The sequence below is a fragment of the Pipistrellus kuhlii genome, unplaced genomic scaffold (genome assembly GCF_014108245.1).
Source record: "Pipistrellus kuhlii isolate mPipKuh1 unplaced genomic scaffold, mPipKuh1.p scaffold_m20_p_13, whole genome shotgun sequence".
NCBI classification, from domain to species: Eukaryota; Metazoa; Chordata; class Mammalia; order Chiroptera; family Vespertilionidae; genus Pipistrellus; species Pipistrellus kuhlii.
The window spans coordinates 35,748,355-35,773,470 of record NW_023425438.1 but is presented as its reverse complement, the minus strand read 5'-3'; the positions used below and the strand labels follow the sequence as shown (position 1 = coordinate 35,773,470).

The 25,116-nt window shown below is 44.6% G+C and overlaps 1 protein-coding gene across 1 annotated transcript; it reads right to left on the bottom strand.

Annotated features, from left to right (window-relative positions):
• Nucleotides 1-379: 379 nt before the first annotated feature.
• MXD1 (MAX dimerization protein 1) lies at nt 380-24,279 on the bottom strand. Its single transcript, XM_036435639.2, has 6 exons — nt 23,974-24,279; nt 23,144-23,243; nt 17,640-17,669; nt 4,873-4,987; nt 3,052-3,211; nt 380-2,832 (listed from the first exon to the last, which is right to left on the bottom strand). Exons 1-6 carry the CDS (start codon nt 24,044-24,046, stop codon nt 2,645-2,647), a joined length of 666 nt encoding a protein of 221 aa, XP_036291532.1. The 5' UTR covers nt 24,047-24,279; the 3' UTR covers nt 380-2,644.
• Between the last annotated feature and the right edge of the window lie 837 nt (nt 24,280-25,116).

Below are 25,116 nucleotides of genomic sequence, written 5' to 3'. Positions count from 1 at the left end.
AGGCTGGGGTTTATGTCTTTGCTCATCCCCTCCCCCCAACAACCCTAACGAAAAGGTTTTTCATTTTGCTTAAAAAAAAAAAAAATCAAAACAACCAAGAGGACTGTGTAGCTCTGAACAGTCAAGCTGGTGGGTCAGTGAATGAGAGGACAGACTGGCGAATGGTGCTGCCCATCGGCCGTGTGGGGAAGGGAATTAGCTGCCATGGGCTGAGTTTGCTGGTCCGGAAGGTTAGTTTTGGTCAGAGAGGCCCATCTAGCTCGCTGATTCTGTCTACCTCGAGTTCAGAAAGTAACGTCTAACCCTGGTGTCAGTTTATCAGTCTAGCAAGTTCCACATTTCTATGTTGTCAAATTGAAAAGGACCAGACAAACAGTGCAAAGGTAAAATAATTACTGTTTTATATCGGGACAGTACATTTCATATTTTAACCAAAAGACAAAAATGCAGTTTAACTCAAAGGCACAACAATTAAAACACAGAAAATAATGGCATCTCTGAGATGCCTTATTTCTAAATTAACAAATACACAGATTTTGTTCCCTTCCCTCCCCCAACGCAAGCCCACAAGCTTTTCCCAAAGTCTGGAGTATGTGATGCCGTCCGGCATCGTGGACTTGTGAGGCGCTTGAACGTAGCTATTACACAGAACGCTTGCGAGGTTTAGCGAACGGCGTTCGAAAGGGACCTCAAAGTGCAGACAGACATATCTTTTCAAACACGTTACAGGCTGAGCTGGCTCTTTGAACACTATCACTCTGCTTAAACTCAGGAAGCAGGCTTTAAAAATGCAGAAGGCATACAAGTTGTATTTCAGTGCAAATCTTCAGCTGGTAATTGGAAAAGATTCCAACGATAAAAAAATCCTTTGTGTCACCTGCCCCACCCCCACCCCAAGCTGAAATGAAGGAAAAACCAGAACAAAATAAACACAGGAGAGGTTCTACATGACTTTGGGATCACTTAGCAATCCACTGCTTCCAATTAAAAATTTGTTTTAATCATTGAGAAAACACAAAAGGAATCGGGCTTTGTTTACATTGCTCTCGTGTCTAGAATGAGCTGCTGTGCAGAGTGTGCGAACATTTGGTGTGTGGAGGTGGAGTGGTGAGGCGGTGGCATGCTAGAGTCCGCGGGGCACGGGGCGGCACCCGTTCTGGTCCAGCCGTTAGCCCTTAGGTTGCAGTGCTTCTGTGGATTTTAGGAATGTTCTCATCACTTTGTGACAGACACTCTGTTTCAGCATCACAGATTTTTACAAATGGTTTAAAAGTCAATGGAAAAGATTCGCCAGAGGCTGAAAATATCAAGACCTCAAAAATATGAATGCAAAAATATTAAGGGGGCATGGGCCAATTTGTAGATACCTACATACAAAGTTTCTAGAACATCTATAAAAGCACAAAGTCATAAGAATTTATTTTCCATTACATTAGTTTATATAAAATGAATAAATAGTCTTTATAGATTTAATGTGTCTTATGTACATATACATGTGCTCTGTTTTAGCTTAAATAAAAATGCTACAAAGTGGGAGTCCACGTAAGAGAGAAATCTTAACCAAGAAGAAAAAAAAAAAAAAAAATCAGCCTTTTAAACTATCAACCCAAAGCCTTCGTGAAGAAGTCCCGGGTAAGTCCAAAAATAACGAGGGATTCTGGTAACTGGTACCAGCCCTCCTGTTCCCCTGCCAACACAGAGCAGACACGTGGACTTACTCCTTTCTCTGGTGGTGGGCACCAGCTCAGCTAGTGCCAGCTCAGTTATTGCTGAAAGTTAAATAGGAAAATAGAATTGGACCAAATGTCACTTATTCGGGGGGGGAAAGAGGCATAATCGATTTGTGTTCAGTGGGAAATGGAGATCTAATTTATCTCTGAGGTAGGAAAAAAAAATGTTCCAGAGACAAGTAGCATAACAAACTTGGAGAAGAATGCGCATTGGGGATAGCAGTACACAGCGCAGCCCCAAAAACTTCACACAAAAATAGACGGTACTGTTTTGTTTGTGAGAACAAGCGATATTGGAACTTGGATGAGCTGTGCAACCCCAAAGCCATCTTCAGGCGCCCGTTTCGGAAAGACGCCCGTCCGCATGGGGTTCTGGGGCCGAGCAGGGGGTGCGGTGTTTCCGGGAGGTACTCTGACCCCTCCCGGGAGAGGTCTGCGGGGAAGTGCTCTTAAATGCCACTGTCAGAGCTGACTCTGGAGTTCTGAGAGCAGGCTCTCCACTTTGAAGCTTATTTCCTTCAATTTCCTAAGCACAAGACACAGTCAGACATTTCTGCTAGGCAAGTTACACAGTAAGCCAGAACACATTAAGCAAGGCCTGGTAGGCTGCGTGGGGACAGTAAATAAGGGGGGGAAATTGCTGAGATGTGAAAATTGCTTATTCGGTCTAAGAATTCTTGGGTGCTTCAAATTGATTGGAATGTACAGTCTCTCAGAGACAAATTTCTGTGGAGAGAAAGAAGCTAGTGGATGAAATCAGAAGCCCACAATCCCAAGCACTCCTTGCAAACGTTTACAGAGCTGAGTTGGTGAAGGTGGTACGCGGAAGGTGACGTGCGAGGGAACCGTGGGCGGGTCCGGTACACTACCTACTCAGATCGCCAGGAGCCCTCGGGCGGCCGCGGCGACCCCTCTTATAGGCCGAGGCACGTCTTGCGATTGTCCTGCAGCTTTATTCTCTTGATGGTGGCGCTGGAGTAGCCCTCGTCACTGCCCAGGCTCTGCATGCTTCCCCGCTCGTCAGAATCACTCACGCTGCTGCTGCTCCAGTCCAACTCGCCCGTGAGGTCGTCTGTGCTTTCCACATCCACATCGATTTCTTCTGTGGGAGGACGAGAGAGAGAGAGAGAGAGTGGTAAAGGCACCCTTCAGAGAACTCGGCCTGAAAACCCGAGGGACTCCGGGCAAGCCCTTTGGACACTGGGGCCTCGCTACTGAAGGTCAGCTCAACTTCCCGACATCGCACGCAGCCCCTCAGTTCCCTCTGTCCTGCCTGTGGCCATTGGGGGAGGGGGGCGGCGAGGACACAGACGGGGCTCACCCCTGTCGGAGTCGGAGCGCTCGGAGGAGACCGTGGAGCCGATGCTGTCCATTCGTATCCTCTCGATGCCCAGCTTCTCCAGCTGCCTCTTCAGGTGCCGCTGCTCTCGCTGAAGCTGGTCTATTTGGTGAATGGCTTTCCTGTCACAATCTTCAAGTTTCTGCAAGTCAAAGGGGTAGTTAGAGCCCACAAGCAGATTTCAAAATTGGCAGATTTCATTCATTTATGTGAGCAGCTTCGCACAGAGACAGGAAGTTGTCAGTGCTGTCATGAGGACTCTAGGGAGGATCTCCGAGACTAGCCGCCTGGTGCCCCTCAATTTTGATACAGGAAAGGCTGCAGGCAGGAACCAACCTGGTCTCCGGTGCCTGCAGAGACACCCTGGACACCTAATCTCCCAACTAGAGCAGTGCATGTGGAGGGAGCTTAGGAAACAGACTTCTATTTAAATGTGTTTATTCAAGTGCATGGCCCAATTACATAAGCGCTTTTTGCATCATGCCAAATCTCAATTAACTTCTGTTTGTTAGCAGGAAATAATAGTCCCTTTTGAAGCCCTGATTTCAAATTGTCCAAAATAAGAGCTTTGAAAACATATTTCCGTAGACCACTTGTTTTTACAAATCTGTCCTCTAGCTTCTCATATTCTTCAGATAATTAAGAAGATGGTTTAATTGTGATTGTTTTGCTCTAAACAGACATTCTTCTCCTCCTACCCCCCCCCGAATTGTCATTAATGTAGGCTACTAACCATAATTAAAGTGACATTTTCCAATCCTATATAATAAAAGGGTAATATGCAAATTATCTCCTCAACTGGTAGTTTGACCAAAGTTCAACTAGTGGGCGGGGCCAGCCACACCCCACCCATGCACGAATTCATGCACTGAGCCTCTAGTCATGACTATAAAAACATGCTGCACAGTGATCTGGGCTGTGGGTCTCAAGAGCCTGAAGAGAACTCACTCCCCCTCTGCTAGCCCAGCCCAGGACTGAGGCTACCTCTGTGCCCGCCCTCTCGGAAGGCCTGGGGACACAGGTGACTACAGACACCTGGTCCGCTCCCGGGGAAGTCTATGTTCTAAGGATAGTCACAAACCACTGCTGGATGCCAACTATGACCAAGTGCTGAGAGAATCACCCAGTAATAGGACCACCTGTCACAGAAGGTTACCAGGTCAGGGAAGGTCCCTGAGCTAGTGGTATCTGTGCTGAGATAGGAATGATGACAAGAAGTTCCGTAGGTAAAGAAAGAGGGGGGAAAGCATCCAAACAGAGGCAACGGCATGTACAAAGGCCCTGGGGTCTGAGAACATGACAAGGGCTGGGGCACAAAGGGGGATGCTGCACACAGGTGAGGGGCAGGCCTGGTGGCAGAGCATGTTCTGAGCCACAGACTTTTAAACAGGGTGACAGAAGATGAGCTTAGGACTGATTGTTCTTGGGAAGATCAGCTCAGAGGAAGGCACTGCGGGATTTATTATGGTAGATGATGGGTGAAAAGGGAAGGAGACAGCTGTGAAATATTTAGGTGTTGGAGACAACTTAGATATATGGCTAAGAAGCAAGAGCTAACAAGGATGGCCCTGAGTTTCTGGCTTGTATAATTCGATGGGCAGTTGGATGGACCACTTAAAAGTTCTGGTGCGTTGGGGTGAGAAACACTCGGATGGGTCTGGACGTGTTGCGTTGGGGGTGCCTGTGATTCACCCAAAAGGCGGGAAGGAAGAGCTCAGGGTCCTGCGGATGTGCATGTGCTGCCCTCGTAACAAGCCCTACTGCTCAGGCAAAGATAAACAGGCATCTCAAGGATACACTTACCTTTATGTGCAATTTGGCTTTTGTTAATAAACTCAACGTAGTGTGTCGATTGGATTCAGGCCCGAGTGGCACTAACCCCTTCAACTTCTCCAGGCACAAACGAAGATGGGCCCGTCTATAAAAACAAGATCACAGTAGCATTTCAGAATCTCATGGCAGGCCACAGGTACACCTCGAGAACAAATTCTGAGAGAGAATGAAGTTGCCCAGGGCCAGTGATGTCAGAGACCACCAATGACCTCTGGCCCAGTTTACATCTTTTGAAAACAGACAACTCTGGTGAAAACACCAAGGAGAAACAAAATCCAGGGTTTTCTACAGTTAAATCTATTTAAGATACCTGTGTTGAAATAGGGACTAACATCTAATGTTCATCAGGCAAATTTATCAGGTTATCTCCAGGCTTGTGAATAGAGAATATCCAAATTCAGAAAATAATGACATGCCAGGTGATAATCCTTTTAAACCATACTCATCTTTACTCATTCAGGACAGTAAGTCACTATAGTTATAGCACTGCTGTAGACAGTATTCCTACATGTGAATGACATATTATTCATTAGTTTTATCTGAAATAGCAAAGATAGAAACAACCCAAATTACCATAGGGAATAAATAAATTAGGGTACATCCATGTAGTGGAGTACTATGCAGCTATGAAAAGAGAATATGTTCTATGTGCTATTAGGAAAGAACTCTCAGGTATATTAAGTGAAGAAAAGTAAACTGCATATAACATGCTATCTTTGGTAAAAATGGAAAAACTATTTGTGTTTTCTTGTATGGACATAAAATCTAGAATGATACATAAACTAGTAACAGTAGTTGGGCAGAGAGAAGTCAGGGAATAGACTGGGAAGAGGAAAGGGGATAAATTTTCACTAAATGTGTTATACTTTTTGGTTTTTCAATGATGTAGACTACTGCTACTCAAAAGATAAATATATATATATTTTTTTAATGAAAAGTACCACTGGTACTACATGAACAAGCATGCTGAACAGCTGGAGAGAAGCACGTGTATCTCTTGGAGAGTGGTGGAACGGAGCCATGGGACAGAGAGGAAGAAGAGAGAGGCTGGATGAGGCAGAAGCCACATCAACACCCTGAAGAGAGGGCCTTTCGGCAGAGACTGGCCAGAAGCGCAAAAGTCCCTGAATTTTTGGAAGTTAAGACTTCCTTGAAATCTTGGATTGGGTGTTATTCTAGAACAGAGGTGAGGAACGGCCAGCTCGCGAAATCATTGGGTCTGGCCCTGCCAAGGCATTAGGGGAGAGTTAATGAAATGTTTGACCAAATACAGCAGGCTAATTTTTAATGATGTTATAAACAAATGACCCTGGGGAGGAAAAAGGTTCCCCATCCCTGTTCTAGAACATGGCCGATTTCACAAACATGGCCAAGATTCAGTGTTGTTTTTTTTGTTTTTTTCTTCAGCCTCCAACCTCCTAAAGCCTTCCCAGACCTTCCAGCCCATGGAGATGCTGTCTTCTGAGACTAATTTGTTCATTCTGTTCACTGAGTTTACGGGCTGATGCACTGTCTGTCAGGTACTTAACCATTCAGAGCAAACTCCTTACAAAGTGGGGACTGAGCGTCGTCACTGCTGTGTGCCCACCGAGCCTCCCCCTCCCACAGGCTTGGGGCTGCTGCGTGGATTATGCTATCTATCAACTGACGGGAAGCCCCTCGAGTAGAGTCCATCTCTCCTCTATCTTTGCGCCTTCACAGTGCGCAGGACCCGGGGTTTCAGACACAGAGCCATTACCGACACACAACCATCTGAGCAGAGCTCCGAGGAGCCAGGGAGCCTGTTCTCAGCTGAACTTGAAGAAAACCTTAAAGCTTAGTTTGCCCTTTTTCTCCCTCTTAAAAATGTTACTGTGTTACCGAAACTTGGGAATGCAGGCCAAAAGAAGAAAACTGCATCAGAAAGCTCTGTGATCGGTCAATATGCAAGGAAGTCAGTTCACACCCTTCGCATCAAGACTTCAGGTGGTCCCCAAGGCAGATCTGGCCCGCGGTGCACTCCACAGGCTTCTGAGCCCCTGCCTCATCTGCTTCTGGGCCTCCTTCCCCATCCTACATTCTCGAAGGGCCCTCTAAGCCTTAATAAGCTTGAGAACAGCTCTCATTCCTGAGCCAGGAAGGTTTAATGGGACAAATGCCTAACTATAAGGCTTCCACTTGCTCCGAAAACCTGTCCATTCATTATGGTCACAAGCAAAAACTCACATTAGAGGTCTTTCGGAGCATGGGTGTATAAAATGTACTCGTTCACCGTGGATAATAAACTTCAAAAAGAGCAGGGAAAATCGATCATGTTACTAGAAACACCATAAGAAAGTATACTTAGCCGAAACCGGTTTGGCTCAGTGGATAGAGCGTCAGTCTGCGGACTGAGGGGTCCCAGGTTCGATTCTGGTCAAGGGCATGTATTAATACATTGGTTGCGGACACATCCCCGGTGGGGAGTGTGCAGGAGGCAGCTGGTCAATGATTCTCTCTCATTGACGTTTCTAACTCTCTATCCCTCTCCCTTCCTCTGTAAAAAATCAATAAAATATATTTTTTAAAAAAAAGTATACAGTTACCCAACTTATTTCTTATTACAAAGTTTATAGACTAATTGTCGAGTTAGGAAAAAACTCAAATTAAAAAGAGTACGACATTTTTTAGTTGGCTTGTTATTTGCAAAGACTGCATGATTCAGAACAGTCACATTAGTCTTTATGACGTAGGTTTATCTACAGATGAGTATGTAAATTTTTTAGGAAGTTTGTCTACTGATAAAAATATAATAAAGTCATCTTTCCATGCACCGTCATTCCAGTTAGAGAGTCTAGCCCAGAAAGTATTTTCACTACCCAAATGTGGGTTTCCAAAGAACACTCCCAGTTGTGAAACTAGAAATACTCAATTTGACTAACTTGAGCTGAGGGTAGTACATGTTCACTGGGTGTCCTCTGGTCTTGTATGAAAATAGGACAGCAGTGCTTTCTGGCCTTTCCCAGCGCCTCTGCTCCAGCCCAAGGCCGCCCTGCCCACCTGCCACCTGCCTGCAGACACACCCTTGGTGCCTGGCAGGCTCAGTTCCATCACAGAGCAATGAAACTCAATTCCTCAACCAGATAAAAAAAACACAGACATCTCCGTAACAACTCCCCCTGAGGGTCCTCCACTCTGAGACACAGACTCCTCCACCCTGGGACCCGGAGGCCTGCAGCACCCACAGAGCTCCCAGGTCCAAAGCCAGCAGAACAAGCATGCGTCCCAGCTCTCCCCTCAGGCCTGCCTAGCCTCCTGCCCAGGGCTCTGGGTTTGTAGGTGGGGCCTGGTGACCAATTTTGAACCAGGTCCAACTCCCTTTTGGGGAACTGGCAGGGGTTTTGCCACATATCCTCAACAGGAAGTCACTAGACATCTTCTCATATCTCCTCCCCTCACATCTTCTTCACACAGTCCCGCCTTCTGCTGCCAAGAGCTGCCTCCCCACTACCTTCCCCGCCCCCTGCCCCCAGCAGAAGAGGGTTTTGACAAATCCTGGCCTCCTTCGGCCCCAGACTGCCTCCTCTTTTTGTGACGATCCAACTGCTCTGTACCTAGGTCATGAACTTTGACAACTTCGCCTGCTGACTCTTCAGAAACATTGCTTTAGTTATTCTGAATGGGCTGATACACCTTTGATCTATGGCAGCATAAAGAAACCAATCTTTGATCTGAGCTATAATCAGTAACACTCGGAATAAAGTGTGGCCTATAACTAAATTAGATATAAACTCTAGCTTCTTGTCACTAAGTTTTTAATATCAATTTTATTTTGTTTTTAATTTAAAAACTAAATCTGCCAATCTATACAACCCAATAATTAGTATAGTGACTAAGAGTTAAGTTTTGGGACCCTGACTTTGCCCCTTCCTCCCTGTGTGACCTTGAGGAGTTTCTTTATCCACAGATCCTTCATTTCCTCAGCAGAAGGTGACAGTCCCACCTGAGGGCCGTGTGAGTGTTAACTGAGACAAGAAGTCCCCGGGCCAGGTCTGACATGGAGTGCCCCATATACAGCAGCAGTTACTCTTCCAATCCCCACTTCCTCTGTGGAAGAGTAATTACGGGAGCAAACACGTAACTATAGCTCTGTAATATTCCCTTAAAATCAGTAGGGAACTCCATATCTCACTAGGTAGATAGAGGCTATCTGATAAAATCCAATCACTAAACTCATCCTTAAAGAAAATAGATCTCTTTTGCCATTAAAAGATGGAAAATCTTACCCATTTTCTATGGGAACACAGGTTATGCTAAAAGCACTTGTTTTACATTATAAAATTAGCAAGGAGTTCATAAAGCTATCACATGCAAGAGGAAAGGATTCCTTTGGGCCACTCATATCCTGTAGAGACAGGGGGAAGAGGGACTCAGGCGGAGGGCCCGTCCCAAATGCCTGGCCTCCCTCTTACCCCTCCACTGCGAGGCCCCAGGAAAGTAAAGACAGGGGCAAAGTGTCACTCTTGGGACTTCTAGCACATCTCTCATGTGTTTCCAAATCCAGAGACCCTATGACACCTCTGCCCAGAGCATGCTCCAGAACAAACTTAAATCAGTCTGGGAAGGATCTCTGGGAAGAAAACGACCAAACTTTGCTGAGAGATGTAAGAAAAATTTGAATAAATGGAAAAAAGCAGCAAATTCCCAGATATGAATCCTCAAAGTAAAAATGTCAGTCTAACATAATTCCAAGAAAGTAATTCCAACAGTATTCTTTATAAAACTGGGAAATTAGTTTAAACTTCAGCTAGAGGAAAAAATGTGTGAGAGAGACTGCCAAATTTTTTGAAAAAGAAGAGTAAGGAGGAAATGTGCTGTACTAGATACTGAATTGTATTATAAATCTTCAATAATTAAAACAGTATACACTAGCCGAGACCGGTTTGGCTCAATGGATAGAGCATCGGCTTGGGGACTGAAGGGACCCAGGTTCGATTCCGGTCAAGGGCATGTACCTTGCAGGCATATCCCCAGTAGGGGGTGTGCAAGAGGTAGCTGATCGATGACTCTCTCTCATCGATATTTCTAGCTCTCTATCTCTCTCCCTTCCTCTCTGTACAAAATCAATAAAATATATTTTTTTAAAAATAAAAAATAAAACAGTATACACTAATACAGGACTAGAGAGACAAATCAAGTGAATAGAATAAAAAATTCCCAGGAACAGACCCAAGAAAAGATATAAATTTAGCATTTAGTGGGAATAGCACTGCAAATCCTTGGGGGAGGGGGAAATGGATTAGTCAGAAAATGGCAGGGAAGTGGGGAGATTAACATAAAAATAGATTCCAAATATATTAAAGATTTAAACATGAAATGCATCTGGATGCCATGCAGTTCTGTTGTTAGTTTTCCTTAACTATTGTCAGCCATAAACCTGAGAAAATAAGCAAGTGAAAAGTCACTAATGGCGAGGTTCGGGCTGCTGAGGCGTCATCCCCGGAGCCCTGGCACTGGCAGAAGGCACAGGCTGACCAGCGTGCTCTTAGACGACCCTCAACGCTGCCTTTTTTTTTTTTTTTACAGAGAGGAAGGGAGAGGGATAGAGAGCGAGCTAGAAACATCATGAGAGAGAAACATCAATGAGCCGCCTCCTGCACACCCTCCACTGGGGATGTGCCCGCAACCAAAGTACATGCTCTTGACCGGAATCGAACCTGGGACCCTTGAGTCTGCAGGCCGACACTCTATCCACTGAGCCAAACCGGCCAGGGCAATGCTGCTCTTTTTATTTCTGCCTCCACACTCTAGCTTCCTTGACTCTATCCATGTGTACCTCAGGCCAGCAGGTTTGGTAAGCTGGGGAACAGATGCAACAAGAGTAGTAAGAATCTAGGTAGATGGTGCCATCTGCAAAGAGTGCTCCTGAATTTGCTGTGTCAACTCTAAAGCTCTTCCTCACATGGATGTGGAGACCGGGAATGGTAACAGGTCAGTTCCCTATGTCTGTGCGTGCTTCTCTGTTGTGAGGGAGGCATTGTCACCAGAGATTCGTCTTCTTTATTGAAGGTGTGACTGAGCTCTCTCCCTCAGATTTTCACAGTACAGAGAAAATGATACAAAAAATGGAAGCCAGTGAGTGAAGAGGGTAGATAATAAGGGAGCTTATAGGGGGACCTTGAAACACACACTGAGCCTTATTCATGCATTTACTCCACTCGTATTTCTCAGAGGACAGTGGTCTGTGCACTGCTGCCTTCCTAGGAGCAGGGTGTGATGTTGAGTAAGACCAAGTCCCTGCCTTGGAGGTACTTAAAATCTAGTTGGAATGGTCAGACATGTAAACAAATTATTGCAGGATCATTTATCTGAGTGACCTTCAGACCATGACCAATATCAGCTCCCACTGAAAGTTCCAGAATGGACCCCCTTGCCTTCTACCAAACACATTTCTTCATGTTTCTCAATCATATCTGGTTTGACTTCACTTCTCCATGAAGGTTTTTAAGCTTTTGCGTATTGTAAGCTTTTCTTTTTTCAAATGATCACATTCCTGTATTCACATGCTACAAACTTCCTATGTATCTAACTGTTCTGTTTCTTTTGTTACCAAATAATGGAAGAGACCAAGTCTTCTGATTTATGTTAAATAGAAAAGACAATGTGTCTGCAGATATTGAACTAAGAGTAGAATCTGATGTCTGCGATCATTTATATCCCTTCTCTTTGAAGAAAGCTTTCTTACTTAACAAACATGATACACTGAGTACTAGTTTTCATTCAAGTTGGGCCTCAGATTATTAACCAAAGAAGAAGAGTTATATAAACAATAGTCTACTTAACGTCAAGGCTTTGCTATTTTATCTCCTACCTTTGTATGCACACAGAGTTAGCCAATTCAATAGCCTAATAAATCCTAAAGGATAATTGGAGGGGAATAAAAATAATTTCAGACATAGGTATGTAGCAAGAAAAAGAGGTTTTTCAGGATGAAGTAAGAAGAAACACATCTTAAGGGGTCAAAAATTACTCCCTTAAAGTGATGATAGGGCCTAACCTTCTCCAGAGTTTGGTTTTAGAACAAACCTTACTGGGTTAAACAAAGAATCCCGATGAAGGTATAAGTCATGCTTTGAGAAAAAAAGAAAAAAAAGAAAAAAAGGACTTTTTTCCTTTTTCTAAAATGATCCCTTTATAAAAAAAAATTTCCAAATGCTTCATTATTACCATCTTAATTAAAACTTTGTAAAGTCTTGGAGATTTTTCAGGATTGTGATAGTAATCTTTATAAAAAATTACAAAGGTAGTTATATATGCTAGCTGTACAGGAACATGGCACTCCATGAACAGTGAATGCTAAATGAATTGGTGGTTACATTTAAGTTATAAAATCACTTCTCTATTAAAAGTATGAAATACAGCCCTAACCGGTATGGCTCAGTGGATAGAGCGTTGGTCTGCAGACTGAAGGGTCCCAGGTTCTATTCTGGTCAAGGGCATGTACCTTGGTTGTGGGCACATCCCCAGTAGGAGGTGTGCAGGAGGCAGCTGATCGATGTTTCTCTCTCATCGATGTTTCAAACTCTCTATCCCTCTCCCTTCCTCTCTGTAAAAAAAACAACACAATAAAATATATATTTTTTAAAAATATGAAATACATAAGTATGCCTCATTAATATTTCCTTTCCAGAGCCCAATATATATATATATATATATATATATATATATATATATATATATATATATATATATATAGTAACTAGTACTTGCTTGCTGTATCTCATACTTTTGACTATTAATGCCTATGATTAAAAAGTCAGGGAGTGGCCCAATGTTCCAGGTAGGGGATTGGAAACTGATTGAATAACCAGCATGTATCTCTTCTCCAAGTTCTTCCAAGGGCAGATACCACTGACCCAAGAGGAAAGATGGATGGATTCTAGGATACAAATCGGAGTGCTCCTCCACACCATCAAATACTGCACACTGATACCTATATACTTCCTGTGTAATAGCCAGGTCGTGCCCTTAGCCTCATGTGGCAACCAGGCGATGTGGATGTGTTACAACATCCTACAGTGAGATCTGAATGTACTTGAGGGAGTTCAGGCGCAGTAAGAGTGGTGCAATGCACACAACTCAGACCCCATGCAAAAGTCAGTCCCCTCTCCCTGTGACTGAAGGAGCTTAGCCATTTGAAAAGCCAAAACTCGAAAGTAACAACTACAGGGGCCTGCGATGAATTGGAATATCCTGCTAGAAAGGACCTGACTGAAATGTTTCACGTGCCAGACCAGATGCCACTGAAATACTGTTGGACAAAACGAAAATAACAGCTTACATCAGGCTGCCGAGTCCTCCCCGCGGAGCACACACAAAGGTCTTCGTCATGGGGTTCAGAAGACTCTGGCAGAGGTAATCTCTCTAGACCAGCTGCCTGATTCCAGCAAGGCCTGCACATGCACCATTCCAGAAAACCAGTGTCTGCTACAAAAGGAGATGCTAGAGCCTTCTTTTCGCGGGGGTGGGGGGGGAAGAAGAGTCCATGCTAGCACCTGACTCCTGACAACGCTGCCCGCTTATATGCATTCCCTCAGGCTCCATTTGCTAAGGGCTCATTGAAAGGGATTCAAACCAGAAGAATTTCCAGTAAAAAGAAGGAAACAGCAGAATTACCATCAGAAAAGAGAATATAATAACAAAGGATTAAAATGTTTTCTTTTTCCAATAAAAATCAATGAGTAATCACAATGGGAAACCAATAGCAATAAAAAAATATGTAAATCAGGAAGGAATATCTTTTACAAAAAAATGTGCAAGATGTACATGGAAACATTTATAAATAAGAACTTTTTAAGGTGAACTTATATGGGAACTATTTAGTTCTTATTTTGAAAATCCCAGAAGTAGTTAGGGGATGAGGAGTTGATGGACTGATTATAAAATCACCAGGAAAAAAAGCCCTGATGAAAATAGCTAAGAGCATGGTTAAGTAAAAAAAGAAGGGGAGGAGAAGAGAGATTTGCTTTGCCAGATCCTGAAGTGCACGATAAAACCTCAGTGATTAAAACAATGTACACTGGCACGGAAAGACTTAGCCATAACCTGGTTGGCGGGCAATCAACCCAGCAGTCAACATCAAAACCCCTATCAACTTGTATACCATTAATTCCACAATTACAACTTTACCCTAAGGAAATAATTATTGTGTTGGACAGAGATTTATCTACAAGGTAAATTAAGGAAGCGTTGCTTACTTTAGCAAAATACTGAGAAGAACCTAGCATAGGTGATTGGTTATATGAATTATAGCACATTCATATGATGCTATACTGGGCATTCACTAAAAGTAATGTTAGGAAAGGAGATTTAACAACAGTGGAAAATGTTCATAATGTAAGATTCAAATTATTTACTATATGATCTGATGTTAATTTTTAAAAGTATGCACAAAAGTCTAGATAAATATATAACTTAGCTGGAATGTTAGCAGTTTTTACTGCTGCAAGGTCTATTACAGGCGATTTTTTTTTTTTTTTACTATTCTCTTAAAAAATTTCTTTTCTGAATTTTCAAATTTGCTACATTGAACTAGATTTTTAAAGTTATTTTCCAAAACCAATTGGAAAGATACATTTCAAAGGTTCCTTGGCTTCCTCTGGCTGCTTGATTCATGGATGATTTAATTTTTAGTATGATTTTTCTATATTTCTTAGACACTTACTTCTACAAGATTAGTTTTTGACAAAAAGAAACACACCATCTACTCACCCAGGGTGTTTCCTCAGGAGGCTAGACGCACAGCGTTAGTTAACACGCACCCACAGGGACACTGACAGAGCCCTCCACCCCACGGCCAGGTGGGTCTGCATGGCTCTGGGTTCCAGCCTCTTTGGAGGTCACGGCACCTGGTCCACTGAATGGAAACCCCAACTGCCTCCACCAGCCTAGGTCTTTTTCTCTCCCCACCAATGCCAGGATTATTTAAGCAGTACACTGAATACAGTCTCCTCAGAGTGGAGTCCTGATGAACACCAATTATTCAGAATCTCAAAAGTGCCACAGAAAAGATTCAAAGAGGAAAAAAAATCCCAGGTAGAAGTTTTTGTTTTTGTTTTTCTAAATTGTTACCTCTTTTTTTTTTTTTTTTTTTTTTTTATTTATTTTTGAGAGCTATGCCAGTCTTTGTAATGGGACGGTAAGGTAAAAAATGCCTCACATGTAGTAGCATTTAGCAAAGCAGTGTTCTCTTATGGCATCCAGTTACTAAAACCAGGGAGGCTGTAAGCACAGTTGTTCAACTGACCTCAAAACCCTAAAATCTTAAGCAACCGCACCACTGAGGGAGAAGTGGCGACAGCTTTAATCTCCTCCCTGGACTGCAGCAGCCAATGCGCAGCTGAATTACGTAAATGTGAGTCCTTACTTCCTTCTCTTCTGTTCACAGGCTCTAGGCTGCAGGAAGAATTATCAAGACCTTACAAGACCAAATTCCAAAAATGAAAAGACAATAAGGAAACGAGATAAGTAACCCTTCAACGAACAGAAGTTGACTAGTCATACAGAAGCAGCCTGAGTTACAAGCAGCCTGCCCAGTGGTGACTTCAACTCCAGTTTTCTAGAACTTTTGCCTCCAGTCACTTGCGCATACCTGCATTTCAGCACTCGGTGTGTTAACTCTCTGTGCCTTTCTCACGGACAAACTACATGTCTCTAAGGTGGGGACCATGCTGAGTTAATGCCCCAGTCTGAACTCACTTAACACCAGTGCCCAGCACAGGTTCTTGGGCCACTGGGGGTAGAAAGCAGACATCTCGGAGCTACTATAATAAATGATAAAATTGACGTTCTGGTGGCATTCCTGCAGAGGCGCAAGGCACAAAGCTGTAGCAAGGAAGCCTAAGAGCCCTTACATGGAGGGACGAAATTTCAATAATTAAAATAAAGGCCTAAGTAAAATGTTAGAGGGGAGAAGGAACACTAGAAGAATTTCCAACAGAAAAATCCCAATTTACCCAGTTCACTCCAAAGGAGCAAGAGGGGAAAGAATCTAAAGATGGAAAACAAAAGCTAGGCTCCCTTTCCACCTTCCGAAGAGACACTTTGGAGTTTCCAGTTCATGGTATATAAACCCCTAAAGCATAAAGGAAGCTCAGACTTTAAAAAGCTCCAACTTAAAACATGGCCAATCACAAGAGAGAAATGAAAAGAGAAGAAGAGATGGGGAGAAACGTGTGTCCAGCAACACACTCGCTATCCATCCCCCCCCCCCCACCACACACACACACTTACATAATGGGATAATACTGTTTGCCCTGTTCCAAGATTTGCCTTCCCAGTAAGGGTCTGGTCTGCCCTTTCATTGAGAAACATGTCACTCAGTCCTGCCTTTCACAGTCAGGCTCGGCTCCCTCATCAAAGAGGGTAAGCATGATATTGTATGTCACCTTGTTCATGCAGGGCACCCAGAAAGCCAGCCAGTTTGGATCGGAAGCCCACATTTCAAACGGAAGGGAGCTCCGCAAGTAGAACGAGGCTTGTTCAGTGGTCTTAGCCCCGAATGGACGTGAAAATCACCTTGGAGCTTTAAAAACAACAGCAGCTAGTGTACACTCTCAACCCAAACCGATTAAATCAGAATGGCTAGGGGTGATGCCTGGGTGTTTGTTTTTTTTAAGTTTCACAAAGGATTATTATGATTCTTCTGCATAGTAAAAGCAAGTGGTTATGTTTTGTTTTTGTAAAAAGTCTACTAGAGATAGATTTGCTTTAAAAAATCCCACGAAAAGGGTGGTGTTGGTTATACAAGATTGGCAGAAGGTTGATACCTGTTGAAGCTGGGTGATGGGTACATGTGAGTTGATTACATTATTTGCTCTATTTTTGTAAATTTGAAACATTCTATAATAAAAAGTTACTTTATAAAATTAGCAAAGATAACAATTTGTTCTCTTCCTCCAAAATATATACCTGTATAAGTATAATGTATTTAACATTAAAAATAATTACTGTGGGGGGAATGGTAAGATACAGTATGTACACAGATAATAATTTAATAAAAAATTACTAAAACATTATTAAAACATAAAAGCTCTGCAAATGATTCTAATGTGCAACCAGAGGCGAGAGCCATCAGGCCGTGTCCCTGTGGTGGACAACAGAGGTGAACGCGCAGCACGGGGAGATCGGGGAGAGGGACTGAGGCCGGGGCAAGAGCCGGGGAGGCGCAGCTCCTCTGCGAGTCGCTGATCCAGTGTCTGCTCTGCATCTGTTTGCCCGCATCTGAGAATCTCTGTTCACAAGTACTTTATAACTACGCACACCCATATTTGTATATATATAGTATTATATATATATATATATATATGTATATATATGTGTGTGTGTGTGTGTGTGTGTGTGTGTATATATATATCTATATATCTGTGTGTATGATTTAAACAGCTCTGTCAATTACATTCAGTAGCATGTAATTTAAAAAAAAAAAACACCTTTTGGGAAACACTGCCTAGGACCTAAAATGCTCTGGCCTGTGGAACAGTCACACGGAAAAGCATTCCTCAGGAGGCCGGGGTGAGGGTGGGGTGTGGTCTTTAGAACTAGCAAGCCCTTCCTCCTCCACCTAAGTGACTTCTGGGCAGAGCTGCTTAGAGGCTCAGAGTGAGCTCTTACACCAGGTCCTACCTGTAGGAGGAGCTAAGAAGAGCAAACAATTCCTAATTTAGTGAATAGAAAATGCATCACAACTCCCCCCATCCCATCCCCAAACCCCAACTCACCGGTTCTTCTCCATCTCATTGTGAGTTGATCTGAAAGAGGGAACGATAAGAAAAGGGTAAGATTATTTTTTGTTAAAGGACTACTTCAACAGAAAAAAGGGAGCATAACTCAGTCCCTTTGGGGGTCAGATAAATGTAAATACCTAAAACAGAGTTCAAGGAGAAGTAGAAAAGTAAGAGGCATGCATTCCCTAGTGGAAAGGTAATCCATTTTAAGAAAGGAAAGAAAAGAAGTCTATTTATACAAAGACAAAAACAGCTGCACAATGTGATGTGAATTTGGCTTATATCATTCCACAAGCTCACTTTAGGCCGAGGGTACAGCAATGGAAGTGGCACCCCCATTCCGGCCCTGGAGTTTTTCTAGATGAAGTACTCACCAAAATTTTATGCTAAGCTGTTTGACTACAGGATTCAGTTAAAAAAAATAAAAAAAAAATAATAAAAAAAAAAAATATATATATATATATACACACACACACACACACACACACACACACATATTGAGAGAGAGAGAGAGAGAGAGAGAGAGAGAGAGAGAGAGAGAGAGAGAGAAAGAAAGATGGAGAAACATCGATGAGAGAGAAACATCGATCAGCTGCCTCCTGCACACCTCCTACTGGGGATGTGCCTGCAACCAAGATACATGCCCTGGAGAGGAATCGAACCTGGGACCTTTCAGTCTGCAGGCCGATGCTCTATCCACTGAGCCAAACCGGTTTCGGCAGGATTCAGTTTTAAATGGGTAAAAATCACCCTTCTTCCCTCCATCTTTGTAGTCCCTGAAGTAAATACCATATTTTTCAGACCATAAGACGCTCTGGACCATAAGACGCACCAGTTTTTAGAGAAGGGAAATGAAGAAAAAAAGATTCTGAAACAAATAGTGTCCTAAAATATTTTATGTGCATTAAAACCCAACATCACAGTCATAAACACATGTAATCAACCCTGTAAAGTAAACAGCAGCATTTAGAACCATTTTAGAGCCGGGCAAGCACACAGAGACCACACAGAGCTGGGCAAGTAAAAATTTTTTTTTAAAGTATATGTGTAGGCTATATTTGGACCATAAGACGCAGGGACTTTTTCCCCCCCACTTCTGGGGGGAAAAAAGTGCATCTTATGGTCCGAAAAATACGGTATTTTATCATATAGAACCTCCTGGAAGGATTGTATTGAATATCTCTGAAATGACTTTAGGAAGGGCTTCCAAAACTCATTTCAACATACAGACAATAGACTGGTTAAAGCTTTGCCACTGACTGGTTCTGAGGAAGAAATAAAACTCTTTACCGCCGAAACCGGTTTGGCTCAATGGATAGAGCGTCGGCTTGGGGACTGAAGGGTCCCGGGTTCGATTCTGGTCAAGGGCATGTACCTGGGTTGCGGGCATATCCCCGGTAGGGGGTGTGCAAGAGGCAGCTGATCGATGACTCTCTCATCGATGTTTCTAACTCTCTATCTCTCTCCCTTCCTCTCTGTACAAAATCAATAAAATATATTTTAAAAAAACAACAACAAAAAAAAACTCTTTGCCATTCTGTCCTTGGTTAACCCCTCCGTAAAATGGGAATAAAAAGTATTGCTAATTATCTACTGAACAAGCACGGATCAATGAGGTAGCAACTGCAAAAGTGATTAGAGAGCCCTGGGTGAAAGCTGTGGTGGATGTGAAATCAAATTATTAGTGTATTTATAGCTGACCTTGAGTGTAAGGCCTGGTCTAAAATTTATGGACAGGTTTCACAAGAGTCACAAGCAGTTAGTCAAGTGGTCACTTCAGTGTCCTGCTCACACAGTTCCTCCCTGACTGGTTATAAATAAACCGAGGAACTCCCCAGGGTTACCAAGGCCTGGGTCCTGACCTTCCTTATGGAAGCCCTCTAGAATCTAGCCACCTCAGGAGATTAGGGTTCAAGTCATGAAATTCTGGGGGGCCATAATTAGAACCTCGCTGTGCCTAGGAGATAAATTCTCAGAGTAATTATGAATCACTACTTCCATGAATTCTTAGCCCCTCATTTACATGGGGTGGGCATCAAATTTGTTCACACCAAAGACTAGGGGTGTGTGTGTGTGTGTGTGTGTGTGTGTGTGTGTGTGGTGTGTATGTGGTATGTGTTTGTGTGTGGTATGTATGTGGTGTGGGGAAGCATGTGTGGTGTGGGGAGGTGTGTGTGTATATGTGCGTGCGTGTGCGTGTGTATGTGTGCGTGTGCGTGTAGTCTTGAAATGGGACATTTCCAACCTGGCACTTAAACAACTCTTCCACAAGGAAAAAACTAGAAAATGACAGCACGTTCAGTTTTAGAATATTTCTTTTCTTGATAAAGGATGCGTGAACTTTAAGACTGGTTAACTTAAAAGCTTTAGGTTGAGTCCCTTGGTTCCCCCTCTGTATCCTTCAGTTGCATTTTCCTGAAGGTTTATTTCTGTAATGGCCAGCAGGACATCACAGTTAACAAGAATCTGGCTTACAGTGCAAACCTCTGGCTTAAAATCACGTGACATTTTAGTTTTAACAGGGAATAACAAGTTCAAAGTCTGACAGATTTTTTAAATGGATGGAAGTATATGGCCACAGCTGGCAAAGATTTCCCCATTTAACCGCAGACGAGCACCATCCTCAAGTGCCATTCTTGGAAGTGGAGGAGGAGGAGGGTGGATATTTGAAAAGAACATGGTCTCCTGTCAGAGAAAACAGCAGCACACGGGGCACACTCACCAGCCATTTCTGGATTCTTTAAAGACACATATTTAAAAATTCTGAATCCTTAGGACAGACTTACTAGATTCCATAGGAACCACAACTCCTTCAAACTTTGAAAAGAATTTTGGAAACTAAAGATCTTATTTGATTCTTAGGGGTGCTGAACACACTGTGATGTTTACAAGGGGACTTAGACCTAATGGCTCAGGCATTACTGAAGTGCATTTGGTTTACTGAAACCGAGTTTCTTTTTAATAAAAAGCAGACCTTTTAAGAAATAACCAGTTCAGAGATTGCCTCCAACTCTGTTGATAGGTCAACATTTATATTTTTAATTACAGCATTAGAAGAGTCAGATACTTTGTATCACAATGATTTTCCCCTGTGATTGATAAATCTGTAATCATTAAAGGCCCAACGTCCCCATTTAAAAATAGATTCTAACAGAAAGATAACTAAGCCAAACTACATAGTATCTGAGAATGAGAACAGTCCTTGGCTCAGACTCCCCATGTCAGGTCAGCTACACAGCCACTGTCTCATAAAAGAACTGGGTGGCAAGTCCTGGACTTCCTCTTTCAAATGAGTGCCAAAGTCTGCTTTACCAATTTAACATGCTTTTAAAGCCTGGATTTCAATTCTACATTCTCAGTAACTTATTTCAAAAACCAGCAGGAAAGGGGGAAAAAATTTAAAAAAAGATTCCATCTCCCTGTATGCCAGTAGTTCTCTGGATGATTCCAAAACAATCAATATTCACAATTTCACGTGTTTTTGTTGTTGTTTTTTTAAAAACAAGCAATCAGAAAAAAACTTCAGATCTGCATTTTCAGTTCCCAAGAAATGTGATATGTGGCTAAATCTCATTTTTTATTGTCCAAGGAGAAGTACTCCCCCACCCCAGCTCTACAAACAAAGAGCACAGCGTTTCAGCCCGAATTAACAAGAATAAACTGTTACCCAATGGTTATGTAAACCAGTAGCAATCTCCCTGCAGCCTTCAGTTCAAAATCCCAGCGATACAGAGCTTTGGGTATAAGTCTAATTCAAATCAAGGGGTCAAACTGCATTCTCTTGGGGGGGGGGAAGGGAGGAATGGCTCTCTGCTCAGGTCAGGAAGGAAATGATTACATTTACATAAAACAACTTGCTCCTGCTTCATAAGATCGCTCGGCATCTTCTCCAGGTTTAATCATGGTCTCTCAAGAGATCCTCACATCACTGAAGGTATTGCACTCATTCACGACTAGTCAAGAATATGGGCAACCGTGACGGCCTCCTATTTCTAACCTTGGAAAGCAAACCACATCCTTGAAGAGGACAGAGCTTTTCAAAAAATCAGGAGTTGCAGCCATTCCCCGCCCCCCCCCCCCCCCCCCCCAATAATGCTTCAAAATAAAGAGAAGAGAAAGGCTGTTTTTTGGCTTGAAATTCTCAACTTTCATTATTTTTCTTTCCTAATCACGTTCCGGGACCAAGCCACTCCTCTTCAACATCCTCTTCTTTTCCTCTCCCAAACACTGAGCATCCCCTGACAACTCTCCTGTGAAACTGGGGGGGAAATTAATTGCTGAGGACTATCCTGGAATATTAATATGGACAATTCTTCTCTCATCCTGAGTAGACAAGAATAAATGAACTACTCTTTTCTAGAAAAATAACCCAAAAGGCTTCCAAGTTCTTAGAAACAAAACTTTAAAAAATTAACACTGAAACAAAATGCAACCTTGCTAAATTGTTCTATAACGTTGTGTAATCCAATAAGTATTAGCATCCTTATTAAAGACCCAGGTAGTATCCAGGCACAGATCTATTAGCTACCACTTTCAGGTAATTGCTAGAGGAGGAGGGAAAACAAAACAATCACCAGGTAATCAGTGACCAGGCTTGTGCTTCACCAAGTGCCTTCCTATTCAAGAGCTCAGCACCTGTGTCCTGCCCACATCCCGTGGTTCTACCAACACTGAGGACACTGGGCTGAACCAAGGGCAGAGGAGAGGCAGGAACAAATGAGTTAGGTGTAAGTAGGAACCTCTGGTTTTCGGGGGTCTGTATTATACCCCAGAGGCTCACGAAATACAGCTCCTCTCAGGGGGTTATTCATGAGGATGGGAAAGGGATAAGGATTCCAAGTCAGCAATGAAAATGCCAATGGTTTTAATTTACTGGAATGAAAGGTGTAGTTGAATGGATCTAATAAAAGAGATTTCCTAGCTAACGTATTTTAAAAGGACAGCAGCATTATCAGAGTATTCCTATGCGCCAGGAGCTGTGTTCAGGGCTTTAACATGGGAATTCACTGACCACTAATCCAATGCTTCCTAGTGAGAGCCACATATCTTAAGAACTGTAATAAGGCTAATTAATATAAACGGGCTGTGGCATATTAATATTTTGATGTTATATGTTCCTCGTCACCAAAAGGCAGATTTTAACCTCACTCATTCCTCTTTGCCATTATAAATAGATAGGACAAACTAGATCATCAGACAAACCATTGTATTACATTTACATGTAAAATATGAAAACCTACTACCAATGCCAAGCCATGTTTATACATTTTTCATGATGAAAGTGAAAGAAGTGAATAATGTCCATTTCTCGTTTCAATTCCCTCCACCCAAACAGAGGGCTGCTTCCTCCAGTGGCTTAAGACCATGTGTGCCTTACAGAATCATGATCGCCGCCACTTAATTTCCCGGGTTATTAGCACAACAGGTAACTTCCATTCTGCAGGTTGTGTTATCTGCTGTATAGCCTAAAAGGGGAAGAGAAATATTGACCAAATTACCTGCTGCTGCTGTTATTCTTCTTGGATTTGTTCCTCCGTTTTAAGGCTTCTCTGTCCTTGTTATTGTATGGTAACATGGAGGCATACCCGTGTTCAGCTTCTAGAAAACCGGAGGATCCAGTTAATGAATGAGCCTGGAACACTCAATACCCTCTCTTTTCCATAGTATTTCCCTTTAACATTTTTACCTATGTTTCACTGAAGGAACCTAATGGAATAATTAAACGCAGCCAGGTGGAATTCTTAGAACAATGATTGTTTTTTAAAATTGTGTGAATGCCCTCAGTTCGGAGCAGGTGTAAGGAGCATTCCAGCTGCTCATTGTTGAGAAAAGACCCGTCAAGTCGCTGAGCGCATGGAGCCTGGGCTCCCCACGGGCAACGTCCAGCAGGTGTGCTCGGTGGGGCCGGCCGCAGGGGAAGGTGCGGGGCAAACGCCGGGCGGGCGCGGGGGGTGGGAGGGTAGGGGAGGCGCTGCTCCTCCACCGAGACGGGCCAGCTGCGAAGAACCCGAGGAGGTGGACCAAGGGCCTGGGCGAGGGGGGTCCCCGGCACCCCACCCGCGACGGGGTGGGGAGGGTGTGACATTCGGGACCCCGGGGTGCAGGGGCTCCCCTTTTACCCCCCCCCCCACTCTTGCCTGGGGGTGGGGGCAGCGGGCGTCCTCCCTCCGGCCAGCGCGGAGGGAGAGCCGGAGGGGTTAGGAGCGCTCGCGGCCGCGCTCTCTGCGCCTCCAACTACCCCCGGAGCGGCCGGGCGCCCGGACCCGCAGCGGGGACCTTCAGAGCCCCCGGCCCCTGGTGGGGTCCGACCCCTCCCGCCCCCGTGCACCTCTCTCCCGCCGCTCCAGGAAGTCAGCCGCCTCCAGCAGCATCTGGATGTTCATCCGAACCGCCGTCGCCATTCTGCACCGGGGGCCGGAGCCGCGGGACCAACCCCCACTGCCACGGGCTCGCCGCCGGACACCCGCGACCCGCTGCGGACCCGGCAGAGCCGGGCTCCGAGAGCCTCTCGGGCGACCACGCTGGCCGGAAGGGGGAGGGGGCCGCTGAGCTGGGCACCGCCGACGCCGTGACAGAACCCGAAGAAGAGCAGCAGCCGCCCCCGCCGCGGAGTGTTTATCCCCGACTCACCATCCCCCCGCCCCCAGCCCCTTCTCTTGACAGGCCCGCTGCGCCCGTGTCCCTCATTGGGCACCCCGAGGGCCGCCCCGCCTCCGGCCCTGCTCGATTGGGGGAGGGTGTTAACACCACGCCCCCCAGGGTCCGCTCCTCTCGCTGGTTGGCCATGCTTGACAAGGCCCAGGCTCCGCCCCCTCTTCCCAATTGGTGACAGGATTCGCAACTCCGCCCTGTGCTCCTTCCCAGCTCCCCATTGGCTCTACACCTCCCGCCGCTTGGCTAGGATTGGCCGAGAGCTACAGAAAGCGAGCCCCTGCGCTGCCTCCCATTGGCCGGCTCCCGAAACCTCCCAGCTACAATGACGTCACCCTTCCCCAGCCGGGCGATCCCGGAGCGGCTGGTAGTCACGGCCCCCGCTTCCCCTCCCTGGCACTGGCATCGCCCGGGAGGGCGCCCCGGCGCCCGACGGCGCTGATTCACCGGCCGTCGCGGAGCTCGGCTCCACCCGGCCCCTCCCTGCTCCCCTAGGACCTGTTGCCAGGACCTGCCCCGGGGGAAAAGTTCCCTTGGGTGTGAGGCTGGCACCAAGCCTAGCCCAGGCGATCTGCCCCGCGCGGGGTCGGGTCGGAGCCGGGATGAGACCAGTTCCGGGGATTACACTCCCTCTGAAGGGAGAGCGATGCTGGCAGTCCGGCAAGTGACCAGTGGGCTCCAGGCTCCCGCGGGTGCCACGTATCTGTGGTGATTGAGGGGAAAAGCCTGGCTTTTAGTTGAGTTAAATGCTCGCCTCCCTGCATTTCTCTTGTCCAGAAAGCGCTGGAATCGGGCGGCTGTCTGCAGCGCTGAGCCCTCT

Bases quoted from the DNA above. Each gene is read 5' to 3' on its own strand.
- MXD1 (XM_036435639.2), bottom strand. From the start codon at position 24,046: ATGGCGACGGCGGTTCGGATGAACATCCAGATGCTGCTGGAGGCGGCT. The intron at 17,670-23,143 runs GTAATTTGGTCA...TCCCTCTTTCAG, and splicing joins AAGAATAACAGCAGCAGCAG to ATCAACTCACAATGAGATGG. The intron at 3,212-4,872 runs GTAAGTGTATCC...TTTGACTTGCAG, and splicing joins AAGCCAAATTGCACATAAAG to AAACTTGAAGATTGTGACAG.